Here is an 18,658-nt window from a genome sequence, read left to right on the forward strand (position 1 = left end):
TTAAGCAGTTGTCACATATAAGGATCTTTAAATGAGTCTGAAAGAAGTGAGGGTTTCTTTTTGACTACAGTAAATTTTTATAGACATTGAATTTGTGCTAAGCACTATAGCATGCCTCCTTCTGTCTGACTGTCTCTACAGGCTTTGCCAAATATCTTTTATTCATAGTTTGTAACTGTGGAGTTAGCATTGAATGTTGTACCTTAAATTAAATTTGGAGGATGTTTCTAGAAAGAAACATACACAATGAAATGTTCATCCATAATTTTTGCTGATGAGAAAACATTTTTACCTTGCTTGCGATAACAAAATCCAGTGGAAATAATCAGCTTGAGCATTCCCAGTTGCATCACTAGTTAGAAATTTAATATAGTATGAGCATGAAGCAACACAGGTAGAGGATTGGTTATAAAAATGCCTCAAGACCGATTCCATATCAAATTGCATGATAAAATGTCTCTGCCAGTTTTTGCAGTGGGCTTCTATACCTTCTCATGGTGTGTCTTTGGTGTGAAAGCAGAGGTTGTGTGGAATCGATTCCATGCCCTTCGGTTGGAGGACAGCCCAAGGACTCTTGTCAGCCCCTGTGAAAGGAAGGACACTTGGGATGAAGGGCCATTAGCTAGATTCACTGCATACTGCACAGGTTGGGCAAAACCACAATGCAGTGTGTTTGTCATTCTTCATCACATGCTCCAGAAGTAGTCAGAGCCTTGGCATGGTGTGAGCAAATCAGAAATGGTCACTCTGGCAAAATAGCCAAAGGCATCTGGATCTGAAATCATTGCCCTCCTGCTGTCATCCTGACTTCTCCCAAGGCCCATCATGGGGAAAGTAACAGTGACAAGTTCCCCACATCCCTGTTGTGTCAGAGCCTGTCGCCCTCACTGGGCCTGATCCTGACCTGCACCCACCGTGGGCTGACTATGGCTACATATTCTGTTTCTGAGTGTGAATTTATAAAGCTATGCTGCTCCTTCCATCCTCCCCGCCCAGTATGTGTCAATGTGGTATGAGTGAAGCACAGGGATGCTGTATTACCATAATTACAGCCACTACTTTTGACTATTTTTTCACCAGCCTGTAAGGCTAGGCTAGGAATTATTGTGTCTTTTGAAAGGAAGAAAAGACACCATCCGTCTTTTATATTCTCAGCATTCTTGCACTGATGTAAAATACACTGAGATTATTTTGAAGAAGAACACTTTAAAATTTCTTTTCCCAAAGTTCACTTGATAAAACTGCCAGAAGTGGCTGTCTGTTAAAGGAAAGGGGAGAGGAGTAAACAAGATAAAAAGCTGCTCATCTTTATTTGCATAAGGTGGTTCAGAAAGTGCAGCAGCGGGGTAGAATTCCATAGGAAAAGGATGTGCTACGTTGAAGGCAGAGCAATACGCAGTGTTGTTTAGCTAAGTGGGTTTTTTTGCTGTTGTTCAGTGAAGACTGTGGGTGATTGGGGTAGCTCTGAGACTTGGGGCATGCTGTCTTACTTCATTGATGGCATTGGGTAACTGGGGCCTGGTACCTTTTAGAGTCATTTTACAGACGCTTCTGCTTTTTGTGGACTGAAGTCATTTTCTTATGTAGGTCAGTTGGGCAAAAGACATTTTATCTCCATAGCATCTAGTAAAGAAACAGAGTGTATATATGAATTTATCTTAATCATTGTAAGAAGTCATTCATTTCTAATCTTGACCTTTTTATTTTCACAAGTGATGCACTAAATCTATCTTGAAAGCAAAACACAACAAGCAGTATTTCAGTTTCCCATCCGACTATTGCTCCTGAAAGAAATGTAATTTAGGAAGCCCCGCTCCTATTGATTCTAAGTTAGAGGATATATTTTAAATTGCAGTATGTTTGTGTCCTGAAGGAATCTTTGTATTTTAAAAGGAAAAACACAAAGTCAAAATGAAATACTGAAATCTTTAGCTTATCAGATTTTCTCCTGGTGAGATTTTAAATGTTAATTAAGAGAATCATTATTTTCACTCATTATTTTTAGAAGAAAAGCACATATGCTTATGTTTTTTTTTTGGTCTGGGACTCGGATTTTCTGTTTGATCAGGAATGCTGAAAGTACGCTAGCAATCTGCCATGGTTTCCATAGTTCACAGGACTGAGGAATTTTTTATGACTGTTCACTTTTTAAAGAAAAAGTCTTCTTCTTTGCCTCACGCTCTATTCACAGTGGCTCTAAAGCAATGAATAAACAAACTGTACGGGCAAATCAGATCATTGCTTTGCTTTCGTTACATTGTAGGTGCCTTTGAGTGCTCATGGAACTGAAAAGGGAATCAAATGGAATGTTTCAGTTTTTTATGGCCTCTCAGACACTGAGCTCATGGCTCAGTGTTTTGGTTCTTTGAGAGCCCTGCAGAGTGAGGCCAGTACTGGTGGAAGTAGTCAGGCACAGAATGAGCTTTGTGTGCGTGGGATGCTTCTTGGGATGATCTGTCCTACCTCAGAGAAGGGAGGAAAGAAAGAAAGAAAATGCCAAAAAACTAAGCATAAACAGCACCAAAAGACAAAACCCCACCCCATGTTCCTGTGCACAGCTGGAAGGGGATAGAGCTGCATTGACCCCACTCTGTGCTGTCTTGCCTCTCTCCTTCTCTGCAGGTTTTCTTAGTACTGTCTTCGTGCCCAAATACTTAGCACAAGTTTTGGTCATCTCTCAATTGTCTTGTTATCTTGAATTTTAACAGAAAACATAGGAAAAATATGTTTTTGGAGAAGAATTTTAATGTCTGTACATTTTCTCAGTACTTACTTAACCCAAAACACGTTGGGAATAGTTGTTTCCTTTATTTTCATTCAGAAGGTATTTAAACCCTTTGTCTTAGGAATACAATTTTTCCGAAAAACTGTAGATCATATTTATAATAAAAATGATGCCCTCAGACATCATGCATTAATCCCTGCATGCATTACATTTTTATCCCTAGAAACAGCACCCAGCTTCTCAGTTAATCAGCAATATGGAAAGCAGGGATGTGATCAGAGTCTTTCCTCTGAGCTTAGGTTCTTTCATCTGCCCGTTCTGAATGGTGGGCAGCCTACTGATGGTCGAGACAGCAATGAAAGTTTTTACTTCATGTCTTTGCATTGAGCAAATTTTTTGAGTTAATTTAGTGGGCCATGATAAGAACTTTCTAAATGTGTTTAAAAATCCTAAATCCCCTCTGGAGTTTTGCTTTGCTTTGTCTTGCTAGCTCCAAGAGGTATGATCTGCCAGCACTGAGCTTTTCCCAGGGAGGAAGCAGCTCTCAGTTTCTCTCTGTTCCTTCTGCCCTTCATCTCAGAGCTAGCTCCTTGCAGAAGGTGAAAACAACTTGCACTTGAGCACAGTGCATCCTCGGTTATATTTCCCCTGAGGAATGGTACAAGCTGTCAGTTTAGCACAGACCCAAAGCTCCAATGCGAGCAGTCAAGGAGGTTCAAGTTGCTTCCTGGCAATTTCCACACCTCCAGTCTCTGTAGCTAGTCATATACCACACATAAGTTATGCGTCATCCTCTAAATGCGCTACACCCTTCAGACTTCCAAACATTCTCTGGTGTGTGTTAGAAGCCCTAAAGTCCGTATCATGAGAAATTACATAGTTGGCTGTTTTTTTGTCTGTCTGTTTGTATCTTTGTTCATTTTAACAGTCAGAATCCTCACCACGAGATAAGCAGAAGAGCCTCAAAAATCCTTGTACTTAACTGTTCAGAGTTAAGGAGCTGATGTCCCCAAGAGAGTAACCACAGCATCCTTGTTTTCTCACTGTAATCCTGTGCTGTGTGGTTTCAAGCACCTTTCTGAGATGGAGGTGCAGTTTCTCTGATCTAATGCAGCCATAAATATGGAGCATTCTCTAGGGAGCCTGCTTTACCTCTAGGGAACCAGCTTCAGCAGAAGGTCTAGGTGATCTCCAGTGGTCCCTTCCAACCCCTACAGTCTTTTGATTCTGTTATTTATATGTATTTTCATAGAGAGCTAAGATTATCTTTATAGCAAAGCAGTGAATACTAATACTAAGATATTCTTGTTACGAGCATAGAAATCCTCTACAATGATTCACAAGGCTATTGCACAACTATCGCACTTGTAATGTTTATAAAAATTTATTTTAGCATCTGTTAAATTTAATATGAAAAAAAAAAAACCAACAATATTTTATCACCTGCATTTTGGGAAATAATCCTCTCTGACCCAATGATTTCCTTTTAATTGCACTAATCTCTACTTGATGGTTTGAATTTTCCAAACTACAGCAGTGACGATGCACTAAAAAGCTTCAAAGTGGATTAATACACGGAGTGTTGCCCTTAGCTTCCAAGTGGAAATAGCATGCGATGCAGAACTCTTTTTTTGCATTGTTGCAGATACAAAAGTCTCTGTAATACATTTTCTGTGTCTATTTTTAGGTCCCGAAGAAGCAGATTTCAAATGTCCTCTGAATTACATGACCTGCATTGGTACAAACAAATGTGTTCACTTGTCCCAGCTCTGCAATGGTGTTTATGACTGTTCTGATGGGTACGACGAAGGAGTGCATTGTCGGGGTGAGTAGATTTGCTGAGCAAAAAATGCTTTAACTTGAACAAATTTCAATCAGTAGACTTACTGCTAGGTCATAGCTGTTGATAACCATTAGCTTGACTCATGTTCAAAAACAGAAATTCAAGAACAGGTTCTGGGACTTCTACTAGAATCAAATGTAACAATATTCAGTAAAAGGTAATAGAAGTATGCTATAGTTCAGAAAGTTAAATTAGAATTTAAAAGTCCATTGGACAGATTTCCAGAACTGTCATAATAAAACCCGAGCCCGTAAAAAAAAATAAGCAAAAATAAATGAATAAATAAATAAATGAGGAACAAAAAGTGCTATCTAGAATTAATCAGTGTAATACTGCAGACTTCACAAAATTACAAATAGTAATTTTTATATAGCTGGGTGAGGATACCGGTTGTCATGCAATATATGACAATTCTTATTCACGGTGATGGGAATCATTTCTTTTCTTGAAGACTCTACTTTTGTAGTGCTTGCTCAACAAGCATTACAGAAAATGAACATTTGTGTCAGCATATTGATTTTAGCACTGGTTCCAGTATCCAAAAAGAAATCAAACTAGCCACAGCATTACTTGACCCCTGCTGAGGCTTTCTTATGTTGCAGATGTGGGCTTTTTTTTGGAGAAGAGTATTTATGATCTCAGTGATTCATATATTTCTATAAATTCCTCTGGTTGTGACAAAGGATTAAAAACTGCCCATGCTGAGTAATACCATATATATATATATATATATATATATATATATATATGCATCCATATTTAATATACTGTAACTATTTAAATTAGGGGAATAAAAAAATCAGAAAAAGAAATAGACTAAAATCCAATGTAAATGTAAACTAAGTGTTTTTGTTTGTTTGTTTGTTTGTTCCATATGTAGCAATTTGTGGCCAGTATTTTGGAATGGAGTATCACAAAAAATCACTTGTCTCCATTCATCCCCCTTTAATTTGTGCTCCAACCAGTTTTGTGATGTTCAGATTGATTCCCACTCCCTTCTTTATTACCATAAATGAATATGAAAACTTCCCACTGGTAAAATTAACGTCTGCTGTGATAAATTATGATAGCGTTTAGTAAAACATATAAAATGTAAACATTTGATCACAGAGCACACATATGATGAAGTTCTTTTACAGATATTTCTATTAATGTCATAGGTGGTTAACAACTCATTCATATTTTGTAGCAATTTCCTAACATCTGTCACTAATATGTCATTGTGATATGTTCCTGTGTATCAGAAATTAGAATGCGTTACCTTTGAATAGAAACTGTTGAGTCATTCCGTTGCTGCATTTTCTAAGTGATGAATGTACAAGTGATATGTTTAGATCATCTGTGTGGACAAAATTGGTGAAGGTGTCTCAGAAACCTAGCTGAGTAGTTACTTTGTCCTGGTATTAGTAGCAAAGATGGCATTTAAGTTATGTTCCTCTTTAATTAACATTATCCATGTGATATTTTTGATCTATCAAGGGGGAAACAACAGTTTTAAACATGGAATTGCAAAGAGCTTGGTCACAGTCCTGTGTTGAAACGTTTTACTAGGGACGCTGGTTGTTCTCTGTAAATAAGAAGTGGTCTGTGCACCAGGCCACAAACTCCTGATTCAAGACATGGTGCACATGACTATGGCAAAGACATTGCAGTGTGCAGGTCACAGTTCCACAAGGGTGAAGGCTTCTAATAATGCTTAAGAACTATCAGAGCATAAACATTCTGTAACTGGAACTATTTTAATTTCTTTCTCTACGTTTAACATTCTTTTGTTCATTCATTATATTACGATCTTTGAGAGATATTCAGGCCTGCACCTTTCCCAGGGAAGTAAAAATATGATTGTATCTGCAGTGTGAAATGGTACTGTATGTGAAATTTCAAGGAAATAGTAGTAAATACAATGACATTCCTTTCTCATCGTCTTTTATTTCAGGCACATATGCATTTTTTGCTGGCAAATGTAATGCATAAATTCAGGAGGGGTTGTAGCAGTATGAAATAAAAAATGTTTTATTATGTATAGCTGTTTCACATTATGTGTTCCAATGTCCTTCAGAGGAGAAGGGGTCCTTAGTTCACTGAAAATGAAACTCACAGCATGTGTAAGCAGTAAAATATTTGTATTTGGTCATTTTGGTTTCCTAGCTATTTTTTGACTAATTGAAAAATTCTTCAGAGATGCTGGAAGCATAAATGAGTGCTGAAAGTATACACCTGCCCCTCGTTTGAAATGTAGTTTGGGGCTGATCAACGTTCTTAGTCTCAACTTGGTGCCTGATCAGAGAGATGAGTGCACTGGCTGTTTGGTGGCTTGACAAGGCTCAGGTGAAAATTACTGATGCCAAAACTAGACCCAGGCTTGAGTAGTAAAGTAGCAAAGGAGTGGTTTGAAGCTGTTCTTGTCAGTGAAGCTTTTTACTTTAGCACAGTTCTTCGTGTTTCTTCCAAGGGCCAGATCTCTATTTCTGTTGCATTTTCAACCACTTTTAAAGCTCAGCCAAGCAACACGCTGAGATTTCTTGTGCCACAGGGGAGCCGCCAAATTACCGCAAGCTGAACTATTTGAGCTCAGCATGTTTTCTTCCCACACTTCATCCCAGCACACTGTGCTCATGAGCTTGCTTAGGGCATTGCCAGTATGGGACTGGGACTGGCTGCGGTCAGCTACTGCAGGGGTCCCATGCCTTCACATTGCTCCAGCCTCAGCTTCTGTGGTTTTCTGAAGGTGAAAATACCTTGTACTTTTCTCAAGGTTTTAGAAACGGCTTAGACAAATATCCATCAAGGATAGGAAGACAGAGTTACTTGGGCTTGAGTTGGTAAAAGATTAGATATGTCCTTAAGGTAATTTCTGGAGAATTACGCTCACGTTCCTATGAATCTTAGAAAGAGATTTTAATAGGGCTGCAGAGGTGATCTGTGCAGTTCTATAAATCTGTACTTTTTATATAATGGCAAGAAATTGGAGATGATATGTCACAATTAGTTTTTTCTCTGATCTAGAGCTATAGAAAACAAGGACTTCTACAGAATATAGAAATGCCCTTTTTCACTTAACTAGCTTAAGAACTAAGTTATTATTAATAGTGAAGGAATTATTATGCTAAAATTATGGGCATTTCAGCCAGCAAATACTACAGGATTACTGAAAAAAAAACCCAAAAAACCCTAACCTAGCACAAATGGTCTGAAATTCTGGCTTTGTGCCAGTCTATCATAAAATTGAACACTTTTGGAGCAATTACCAAGGAACAAAACTGACAGAAATAACAGGGGCCCAGGTAAGAGCCCAGTGCAATTACACACTGATGCTCTGACATTAAAGGTGAAGTATGTTTTGCATCACACTGCAGCGTCCATTACATGGTGATGGGCACTGTTGTGGGAATACTGCAGCAAGTTTATCCCTCGTAGCTGGCAAGACAATATAACAGCTTTAACAGCCTATGTGTACAGTTCTCCAATGGACACATTAACAGTAAAGTACATGGGGACCTTATTAAATAGTCTTCTGTCAAAGCTATGATGTGGGTTATGCTCTGTGCTTTTTGGTTTGAGGACAGACAAGGCAATGCTTTGGGGAGAGAAGGGAGAGAGGAACACTGGAGGGAAAATCTGGAGGTTTGCTCTTGCACTAACCTCTGAAGTGTAAGCGGTGAGCAGGTTTTTGCGGACACTTCCATTGCAATTGCTGCTACTGGTCAGCTCTCAGTAGTGTCTGCCTAGTACCCCTTATGTGAAGTGCCAAGGATGCTGTTCTGGGACTTGGGGAGCCCACAGTGAGCACACGTTGCTCATCCTGGCTCTGGGTCACAGCAGCTCCTCTCACAAGCCAGAGCTGCATGAAACGTGCAACTGTATCTTTTCCTATTCATAATACTCAGTATTCAATCACCTATTGAAATTAATAGTAATAGCAGGACTGCAGCATCTGTTAAAGCCCTTGCTATTTTGAGAGTCACAGTCAAGAAATTGTCTGCATGTTTCCCTGCCTGCCTTACCTGACCCCGGTAACAGGACGAGCCTGGGCAGACAGGACAATTTATGTTACATTTGGAATAATGTCTTATGAAAATAATTTGGGAAAAACAATTGATATATTAATTGGGTGTAACCCAACATGTTTTTATAGGCTAATTACAAATAAGAAAACGTAGGACAGATCACAGTGGTCTCTTGATGTACTTTTAAAATTAAAGCTAGAAGTGTAACTGAACTTCACTGAGATCTGATAGAGTCCTTTTTGGATTATTTAGATCTTTGTTAATTGGGATCTGAAGTATGGTCTCTAGTCTTTAGAATGTACAGAGATAAACTCCAGATCATTTAGCATTAAAAAAAAAAACCTGCAAAACACAAAGACAAAACATTTAGTTAAATAATTGAAACGTTTGCAGCAGCCTATAATCAAAATATTAATTTCCAGGTTAGACTTTTTGAATCAATTGTTACAAGATGAAGATTAATGTTGCTTCTGTTGAATCATGTATTCACTTACTTCTACAGCTGGAACACTGGGAAATTTCAAGTAGCACTTACCAGAGGCAAAAACACACATTCGGAAATTTAAGGGGTCTTCAGACCTTTCAAGAATGAGAAATTACAAAACTAAATGTTATAATATTGTGGAGATACATTTAGATCCAAATCTACCTGTTCTGTTTTTTTTCTTTCTTTCCCTCCACTTTTCCTTTCCCATGAAGTATTGTTTCAAAAGAAGAAAGAAAATCTAAATTAGTCCAGAATTGTAAATGTTCCCAGCGTTTTCTCATGAGACCTTTCCTGTGCACACCTGCAAAAGAAATCTCTGTAAACTCATTTGGTTTATTCTGACAAGCTTGAAATCACTCCTCATCTTCTAAGACTGTGATGTACAAAGTGTCACATCAGGTTACTGAATCCTTGAACCCCCAGGAAATCTCAAACTGCTCCTGATGTACCAACAGGGCTGCTGAAACCATCAGGTAATGCTCAAAATTATTCCCTCTGCAACCACTCTGCATTTTGAATCAAGCTTTTCACTTCTGGTTATAAGACAGAAAAGAGAAAAAAAGAATAGGCACTAAAAAAAAGAGATGATCATAGGCAGTCTTGCTTTGGAACAGAGCTTGTAGTAAATAACTGCATTTGTCTGGGCAAAAGCATATCTTGCATTGTTGGGGTTTATTTTGTCTCTTTCTCATTTTACCTTCCAACTATCCAGTTCCTTGTACGCTATTCTCATCTTTTTACCTTTATGCAGTATGATGTGGCTCATTGAAATTATCCAAGGTCATTTAGTCTGTTCTGCTGTCAAGAGAAAGAAGGCATGGGCTTGGTGATTTAATAATTTTCTATCACAAAATCCTATTGCAGCGAAGCAAATTAAAGGTGGCTGGAAGGGGGAGGAGAGCAGAGGAAGGAATTTGAGTGATGTGATTTCATTCCACCTTTTATGGGCTATTGCTAAAGAGATGTCTCAGGCCAGAGTGCACAAATGAACACCATTGTTAAGGTGTCAGTATTGTCTGTATAGTACATGATGCGTAGAATTTAAAAGTTTCACCATATGTGATAATAATAATATGTGATACCAGATCATTAAAAAGCATAGGGTGCAAGCTGTGTAGAGTTTTGTGATTCTGTACGTTGAAAGAGTGGTGCATGTTTTATCTGCTCCCAATTAGTAATCCCAATCAGTAATTTTCTTGTGAGAAAAAAGATGGATAATGTTTCTGGCAAAACCAAAGGCTGGTCAGCTACAGCCTCCCTCAATATAATTGCTGACTAGCTTTCCTGATAAGCAAAAATGGTTTTAGATATATAAACATTCTTCAAGGTTTTGGAAGCCATCTTTGCAGTGGGAAATATACTCTTGCATGTTTGAACCATGGAGTTCTTTCTCATCTTTCTTATATGGCGGGATTAAAGATTATAACTCCAATATTTTAGTTTTTCTATGATTCTATTGCCAAGTAAATGCATAAACCTTAACAGACATTAATGTCTTATATTTTAAACTAGATCATAGTCGTTGAACAAACCAGATAGCTGGCATGGTGAAGAACTGGCTTACACAATCTTGATGAGAATAGCTCCAGTCAGTGCAGCAGGAGCATGCGATGGAATGATCTGAGAAAGCTTTGTTCTACATCCATGGGATTTAGGTTAAATGCTCTTTGTTGTTGGTTGTTATAAAAAAAAAGAAAACTGGCATTCAAACTCTTATAGTAAGCATCCAATTTTCAGTGTTCAGTTTCAGTTTTAAGAATTTTAATTATCTTTCTCTTCATTATTGTGTATTATTACCTAATAAGTTTTGTTGTACAGCCAGTAGCTTTCTTTAAGGAGTTACCTCACATAACATGTATGTATATCTATTAATTGCAAAGTACTTTTATTTAGATAAATACTCTAGAAATAATCTCTATAGTAGGAATTCTGGGGCAAAAAGCCCTGAAATTCATAAATTCACTCTATGAGCAGGAATTAGAGCTGCTACTTGGCTTCCAATATTTTACATCACCGAGTATTTCTTCAATTCATCTTCAAAACAAAGACATGGAAACAGCTTTCCAGTGAAGAGGAACTAGGGCCCTGACACCAAGTGCATATAGAACTGTAGTAACCTTGAGGCACTGGGAGAATGATGGCAAAAGGTTTCTCATCAGCTTACTGGAGGGAAAGGAAGGTATAGTTTAGACTTACTGAAATCTTACACTTTTTCCAGTTTCTGCTTGAGGTTTGTTTGTTTGTGTTTTTCCTTTTTCAGTATGTATCTTTGGAGTATATGGGAACTTCTTAATTTATACCTACAGAGTAACATTAATATTTCTTATATTAATTATAAACTTATATCTGATGAGGAAAACTGGGTAGGAAGCAGCTGTCCACCAATAAAGTCATCACTATTAAATTTCCATAGGTTCCTTTTCTAGTGACATTATTTATGTATTCATTGCTCATATCAACAGAATTGTAAAGTAAGTGAGTAACCTGATGTTTGAAGTCTGAATGAAAATTAAGTTTAAGGTACATTTGATGAAAAACATGGCTTTGGTCTCCTTAAGTTTATTCATAAAGCTGACCTAAATTTACAGAATAGTATCAAATGGAAAATAGAAAGGAAGAAAGAAAAGAGAAAATTCCAGGGCTAGCATCACATAATTTGTCAGAAGTGTAGTTGTCAGTTTTCTGCCCCAGGAGCCCTCAGCCAAGCTAAATTATGAGACTTAGTTTCAAGTTTTTTCCCTCCCTGCCTGAGGGGATTTGACTTCCCAGCTCCTTATCTTCACAAGGTGAATAAACAAACGTGCAAACTACAAGATGTTCTGTGTGGGGGATACAGCTCCTCCTCATGGTGCTCCTCTCTGAAATAAACAGTTAAACATTTATTATAACAAATACTTGGAGCTCCAGCTGTGTTCACTGTATCTCTTTCCCATGGTGAAGAGTCGGTCTTGTTTTTCAGTTAGTTCTGTCTTAGCCTTTATTTGTATATTACTAACCAAAATGGTTTAGTTCTCTGTGTTGGAGTGAATGTACTCCCACTTGGCATATATATATGGTCCTGTGTGGCATCCACTTTCCTGGCCATGTCTATACAATGTGTATCTGAGAACTTGGAGGCATCATTTTCAGGCCACGCACTGAATCAGACAGCAATCTTCAGCCTCTGCTCAGTGTTGAAGCACTTTGGAACTCTCTGGGGAAGGCTGGTCTCCTTCCCCGCTGACATGCTGCCTGTCGCATTGCGTATCCCCATGCCTCTGGAGAATGACAGAATGAAAAGGACATCTCAGGGCAGTGGATTTAGGGCACTCCTGGAAAAAGGAGTTCAAGTGCCTCTAAATTGTGCAAAGATATGAACATGTTTCTCTTGGGTCCCCTGTCTTCCTTCCCTTGAGAATAAAAGAGAGACAAATTGAAACAAGTAAAGGTTTCATTCAAACAGTTCTTACTCTTCCTTTCTTGCTTTTCAGTAGCTAGAAAGCATTGTCTAGTTTCTACAGAGGCTTCCTGATATGCAATACGTAGTCTGTTATATCAAGGAAAACAGGATTAGCCAAGCTTAAATCTTTTCAGGTCAGTTATTTACACAATCAGAAAACTTGATGAAGAAAGCTTCCTTTGCCTGGTTTTTAATCATTCCCTTAAAGTGTTCAGAAGGTAATACATCAGGAAGATTTCTTTAGGCTATTCTGCCTTTTTATACAATACAATTCATAGGTAAAAAAAAAAAGGAAAAGAACTCATTCATTTTTCTCCTAGACAAGGATTTCAATTTCTTACCACATCCCACTTCTTGCAGTTTGCAATTTTATATTCAAGAAATTGTATAATCAGAAAGTTTAAGTCATTGTCATGTCTTGTAATACAATTTAAAAATTAAAAGTTACCATCATTCCTTAGACTATCATAAACAAGTCAAAATGACACCAGCAATCTTAAGTGAGATTGATAATATTCAGTGGTGTGAAAAATTTTGCTTTAATACTTTGAGAACTAACTCTTAGTTTTCCTCTCAGAAACGAGAATATGCATATAGCGTACAAGCATCTGATTTCCAGACTTCATTATTTCTTGTCTGAAAGGTTTTGGTCATTTTTTATTCTCAAAAATCTGAGTCAAGAAAGCATAACTTCATAATTACTTTAGCTCACAGTATTAAGATTGATATTTCAAGTTACACATGAAAAATACAGATTAACACATTGTGAAACAAAAAAAGTTAAAATTGTAGGGAGATGTGAAAAAGAGAAATGATAGCATGGGAAAATATAGTCAGTAAATGGCAAGAAAGAAGAATCACTGAAAACAATTAATAAAGAATGAAAACTAGGAAAATACAGAGTCCATAGATATAAGGTTTGGTGCACTGCTATACATGAGGGCTAGTAAAGCAGACCTGTGGTTGAAACTAATGATTTCTTATCATGTTCTTATAGATTTTGAGCTGAGGAAACTACATACTGCAAACTTCCATTCCTTGAAATTTGGAGACAGACAAACTGGAAACGAATGTCTTAAAATTCACAGATGATATTAAATGGTACTTGTACAAGCTTCAGTAGTACTCACTTAATAAAAGTAATAGAAATTGGTTATATTTGAAGCACATATAATTTTAACACTGTTTGGTATATTGCAGAAGCAACATTCCAATCAATATCTTTATTAACCAAGCATGTTATGCAAAGAAAATGTAGGTCTTCTCTCTTGTTCTCTGCTTGAGTAATGTGCTCCCAAGGTTCTGATGTTCTTTACCTTGAGCATCTCCCCTATGAAGAAAGGCTGAGTGAACTGGGTCTGTTTAGCCTTGAGAAAAGAAGACTGAGAGGGACCTGATCCAGGTCTATAAATATCTAAGGTGTGGGGGGCAGAATGGTGAGGCCAGACTGTTTTCAGGAGTTTGTGGGGACAGAGCAAGGGGAAACTGCCAGAAACTGTAGCATAGGAAGTTCCACACAAATGTGCGCAAGAACTTCTTTACAGTGAGGTGACGGAGCACTGGAACAGGCTGCCCAGGGAGGTGGTGGAGTCTCCTTCTCTGGAGATGTTCAAGACCTGCTTGGATGCCTACCTGTGCAACCTGGTGTAGGGAACCTGCTTTGGCAGGGGGGTTGGACTCGATGATCTCTGGTGATCCCTTCCAATCCCTACAGTTCTGTGATTCTGTAACTTCTTCAATTATGAAAGCACTTGTTAAAAAAAGTAAACAGTGCTCAACAAGGAAAAAAATTTAGTTGGGATCCAGTCTGAAGTCTACTTCAGTTGATGGCAGTATACCATCGAGTGTAGGCCTTTGAATGGGGCCTATCCAAATCTAAAAAATAGCTTGTGCTTAACTTCTAGAAATGCTCATATCGAATTAGTGTTGAAGCTTTTATATATACAAAAGTATGATTATTTTTCAAGAAACTAGGAAAATGCGAGATGCAGAGAAGGGTGAGCTGTATTTGAAGTGCAGGATGTGACCTTTTCCTACTCTGTGCAGAACACTAATGTTTTTTGGCATGTATCTCAACTGTTGAGTGAGGATGTTACGATTGTATTGGCTGCCCTCTGAACTTTTTAACTCTGGGAAATCGTGCTGCAGAAAGGTATTCGATGACATGAGGCTTCCTGAGACTACGTTTAACATCTTTCTAAATTAATTTATTTTCTATCCAGTCATTCTTAAGTTCCATTAACATGGCGCAAAGTATTAAAAATACCACTTGGTAGATAAGTTATCTTATACATGGGATGGGTCAGTGGAACAGTGGACCGTTGTCAGCTTTCAATTTTTCCCAAAGAAAGTGAAGGCCAATAAGAGTGTAAAAGAGGAGGAGTTTGCAGCACAGCAGACTCTTGATTACAAAAATGGGTTTATCAGATGCACAGTGACATTTTTTTGACCCTTTGGGATGTAGCTTGGTTTCCATGCTCGTGTGATCTTCCGTGAGAGCTGATGTCACGTTCCCAGAGCCAGATTATCCAGAGAGAAAATGTCTGTGTTTTAAAATGAAAGAGTCATTTGTAGGGATTTAAGCCGCAAACACATCTCTTCACCATGCTACTGAAGGTCAGAATCCTTGCTCATTAAGAACTACATAGAGCCTTTTAAACAAATGCACTTTTTGATTACCATCAGGCAATTCAGCACAATTTGTTGCTGTCTATGGTACTTTTTATTTTCTAATGGTCTTGCATATTTCATAGCTTCTTTCAAAATTATGCATCGAATGAAGGGCCTGCCACTAGCTTAGCTGTCTTTTTCTCCCTTTTTTAATGATGTGCATCTCCTAGAATTTATCAGAAGGGAATCCAGCTGTGCATAGGAAAGGCAGCTCTTTGTATCAGTTATGTATATTCACTGAGCAAATCTAATGGTGACAGAAGTCCCTGTGGACCCCTGAAGGATCTTTTTGGGTTAGGGAGCCTGGAGCTGTGACCTATACTTATGTCAGAAGGAATATGCAAAAGGGGAAGTGTCCTCTACTAAAAGATAAGAGCTGTTGGTTGTTCTACCCCCTGTTCTCAGACTACCTATTTGAAACTGCTTTTAAAATAAAGGTCCTGTATTTGAAAGAATAATCTCATTTGGTGTATTAATCTTAAACACGGTGATGAGGTCTTTCCATGGCAAGCTGTCTCGATATAATTTCAAGACAATCTCAGGAACCATCCCAAAAACCTAGTGGATAAATAATGTACTTGCAGGATAACAGCTTGTGCCCCTGACTGGTGTCATCATTTTCACCACCACGTCTTAGTTGCATTCTATGTTATTGACTCCAATGATTTATTAAAAACAAACATATAATCATTTAATGAGCATTCAGATCTCGATTTATTTGCTCAACTAGATTTCCAGAGTTAAAACTATGTGCAGTCACATTTTGTGTTCTCTTTTAAATATTTATGACAGAACAGTTCCACTTGGGATCAAGGCATTACTGTAGGAAGTGCCACAGAGTTGCAGATTAGAAGGAGAATAGCTCACAATTCTGAACTATCAAAACACTTAGTTGTCTTTTAGTGAATTGGAGCTGTTTTACTTCATTGAAAGACAACGATGTGATCCAAGAGCGTCATGAAATATTTATGCACAGGAAATTTTTAGGTGCAACAGTTTATTTCTACAGCAAAGTCATGAATGTAGCTTTAAATTCAAAAAGTAATGGCATGTAGCAACATCAGGAGAGTAAAAAAAGATGGGAATAAGGTCTGTGCTGCAAATGGTTATGCATCTACATGAAAACAAAACTGTTCTCATATCCTGAGTACTTGCATTTAAGGACATTGTATTTAGAAATACTTTTGTGGAGTGTAACTATTCTGCCATGAATTGATACAAGCATTTTGTGTTAAATAATAATCAGATAATTACAAATGTAAGTGGACACAGCATGGAGCCTGTCCTTGTACTTCTTGCTGAATCCGAATGTCATATGCTGCATAAGAATCATTGTGAAAACATAGCTCTGCTTAACATGGGAGTTGGATCTTTTGATATTTAGAAAAGGGAAATAAACACATATCCAAACAAAATCTCTTGTTGGTCATAACGTCTTTTCTTAGAGGAAAGGATAAAACACAGTCATCTTCAGACAGTAATTTCCCTCTCTTGAGCTTACTGGAAAAATGCTTTAAATATCATCATACTTCTTAGTGACATTATGTGGATTATTGTTAAGATGAAGTAAAATGGAGATCATAGATGATTTCTCTCTTACAGTTAGTGGTTTCTATATATGTACCCTATCTAGGTTTACAAAGAAGAACCAGATGAAAGGCAGAAAATGCCCTTACATGATCTGAACAGAAAATCAGTCTTTCTACTATTTGAAAACAGACCTTTTATTCTGAACTCCACCGATATAGGTCAGGTTTTCTGGCATTGTCTTGAAACTGATGTAAGGAAATGTATCATTCTTGTGCTGAAACTGGAATTTGTGGGATTTAAGAAAAAGGCAAACATTTTCTGTAAAATTCAGAAATTTGCAACCTTGTAATTTGCGTACCTTAATGAGGTTCCACTCCTTACTTTTAATAAAAAAAAAATTCTTCCAGTCCAGGATTTTTTTTTTCTTTCTGATAACAGAGGTCTAGAACTGGGAGGAAATATGAGCAAATTGCCTCAGCTTTCCTAAGGATTGCTATGGTCCAAAGGAACCTTTGCTGTATAACTAAGGATATATGTAATAAAATATATACCTGAGGATGTAAATGATACGTAGTACATGAATTAGACAGGCTAGTTTGGACCCCAGCTTTATTACCTTCCACATCCACACCAACATATGTATGAAAGGAGATAGAGCGCTTTCAGTGAATTTACCTTACATTAGTTGTGTAAGGAAAACTAATCTGTTGGTCTTCATAAAGCTGCCATCAGTTCAGCAATGTCCAGCAAGGATCTAGGAAGCTCTTGTCTGTCTGTAAACTGTAAGTGAAAGTAGAAATAGCTGTTGGCTCATGTTAGTATGAGTTACAATCCTCTTTCAAAGTAAAAAGTAATATGAATGAAATACATTCTTATTAAGGGATACATCTGCAGGCCTTTGCTTCCAACTTCAGCTGTGAAAGGGCTTCTCACATGTTTCTTTCTTCCCTAATGAAGGCACAGCTGTGCATTTAGGGATTCTCACAAAAAGTATGGTTGTGGAATTCTGCGCTTCCAGAATAATTTATCTGCCTTCCAAGAGAGTTGTTCTTAGGAAACTTATTCTTAATGACATTAGTGTTGGCTCATACAGTGGGCATGTTGGGGAGGCAGAAGCACGGAAAAGCTACAGTAGTTAAGGAAATGTTTTCATCTTTCAGAATTTCCCTTTGCAACTTGATTTTGAAGTCTTTAGGGAAAGGCAAAGCAATATAATTAGACTCCTGAATACTAGGAAAAAAAATATCGTAAAGATTTAAAATAACAATTGAAAATTAAGGTCTTTCAAAAAATGAAATATTTGAAGAATTTGAAGATTTGCTGCATTTGGATCAGTATTACTTTGTCTCTGTGATTTCATCTTGGTTGCTCTGGAATATGCAGTCAAGCCTTTGTAGAGAAGCTTACTAATTTTTTTATCTCAATCCATATCTGTTATTTTAAGAGATGTGTGTCACCAGCTGCAGTGTAATTTCCTTTTAGAATATTACACTAACATTTCTTTGAGCTCCTCAGAGAATCTCCTAATGGATGTTTTCAGGGATAAAGAGACGCATAATCCAAAACACTGCAGGATAAAGCTTTTAAGGTTGTTTTGAAATTAGCTGGATTTCATCATATTCATTCAAACTTGTTGTCAAAAATGTTTTTTAAAAATAAAATTGTGTTAAAATTGAGGTCACTTTGAATCTTTAAGAAAATCAGGAGACATAGTGGTGTTCTATAATGATTAAAAAAAATCAGAATATATGAAATGTTATCCTTGGCAAATCAGGTACTTGCCAGTAGTACTTGTACCAGTGTACTTGTACATGCCAATCATGCTTTCCTTCCTATTTCCCTGCATTCCTGACATGAGAAAGATGGGATTTTTGTGGCACAAAGTTCTGACTTTACAGAGGACCTTCGGTCTGTCTCTTGAACTCCTAGGTTCTAATGTAATAACTATTGTGTGTTC

The 18,658-nt window shown here is 37.5% G+C and overlaps 1 protein-coding gene across 5 annotated transcripts in view; it reads left to right on the forward strand.

The window, feature by feature from the left end:
* Window positions 1-18,658, forward strand: part of LRP1B (LDL receptor related protein 1B) — a 587,100-nt gene that overhangs the window by 236,050 nt on the left and 332,392 nt on the right. For all 5 annotated transcript variants that reach the window (XM_052675647.1, XM_052675649.1, XM_052675650.1 and 2 more), the window contains one exon: window positions 4,413-4,550. In XM_052675647.1, coding sequence (XP_052531607.1) covers window positions 4,413-4,550 — 138 coding nt within the window. The remainder of the gene's footprint in view (window positions 1-4,412; window positions 4,551-18,658) is intronic.

This window comes from Tympanuchus pallidicinctus, unplaced genomic scaffold (genome assembly GCF_026119805.1).
Source record: "Tympanuchus pallidicinctus isolate F22 unplaced genomic scaffold, pur_lepc_1.0 scaffold15, whole genome shotgun sequence".
Lineage (NCBI taxonomy): Eukaryota > Metazoa > Chordata > Aves > Galliformes > Phasianidae > Tympanuchus > Tympanuchus pallidicinctus.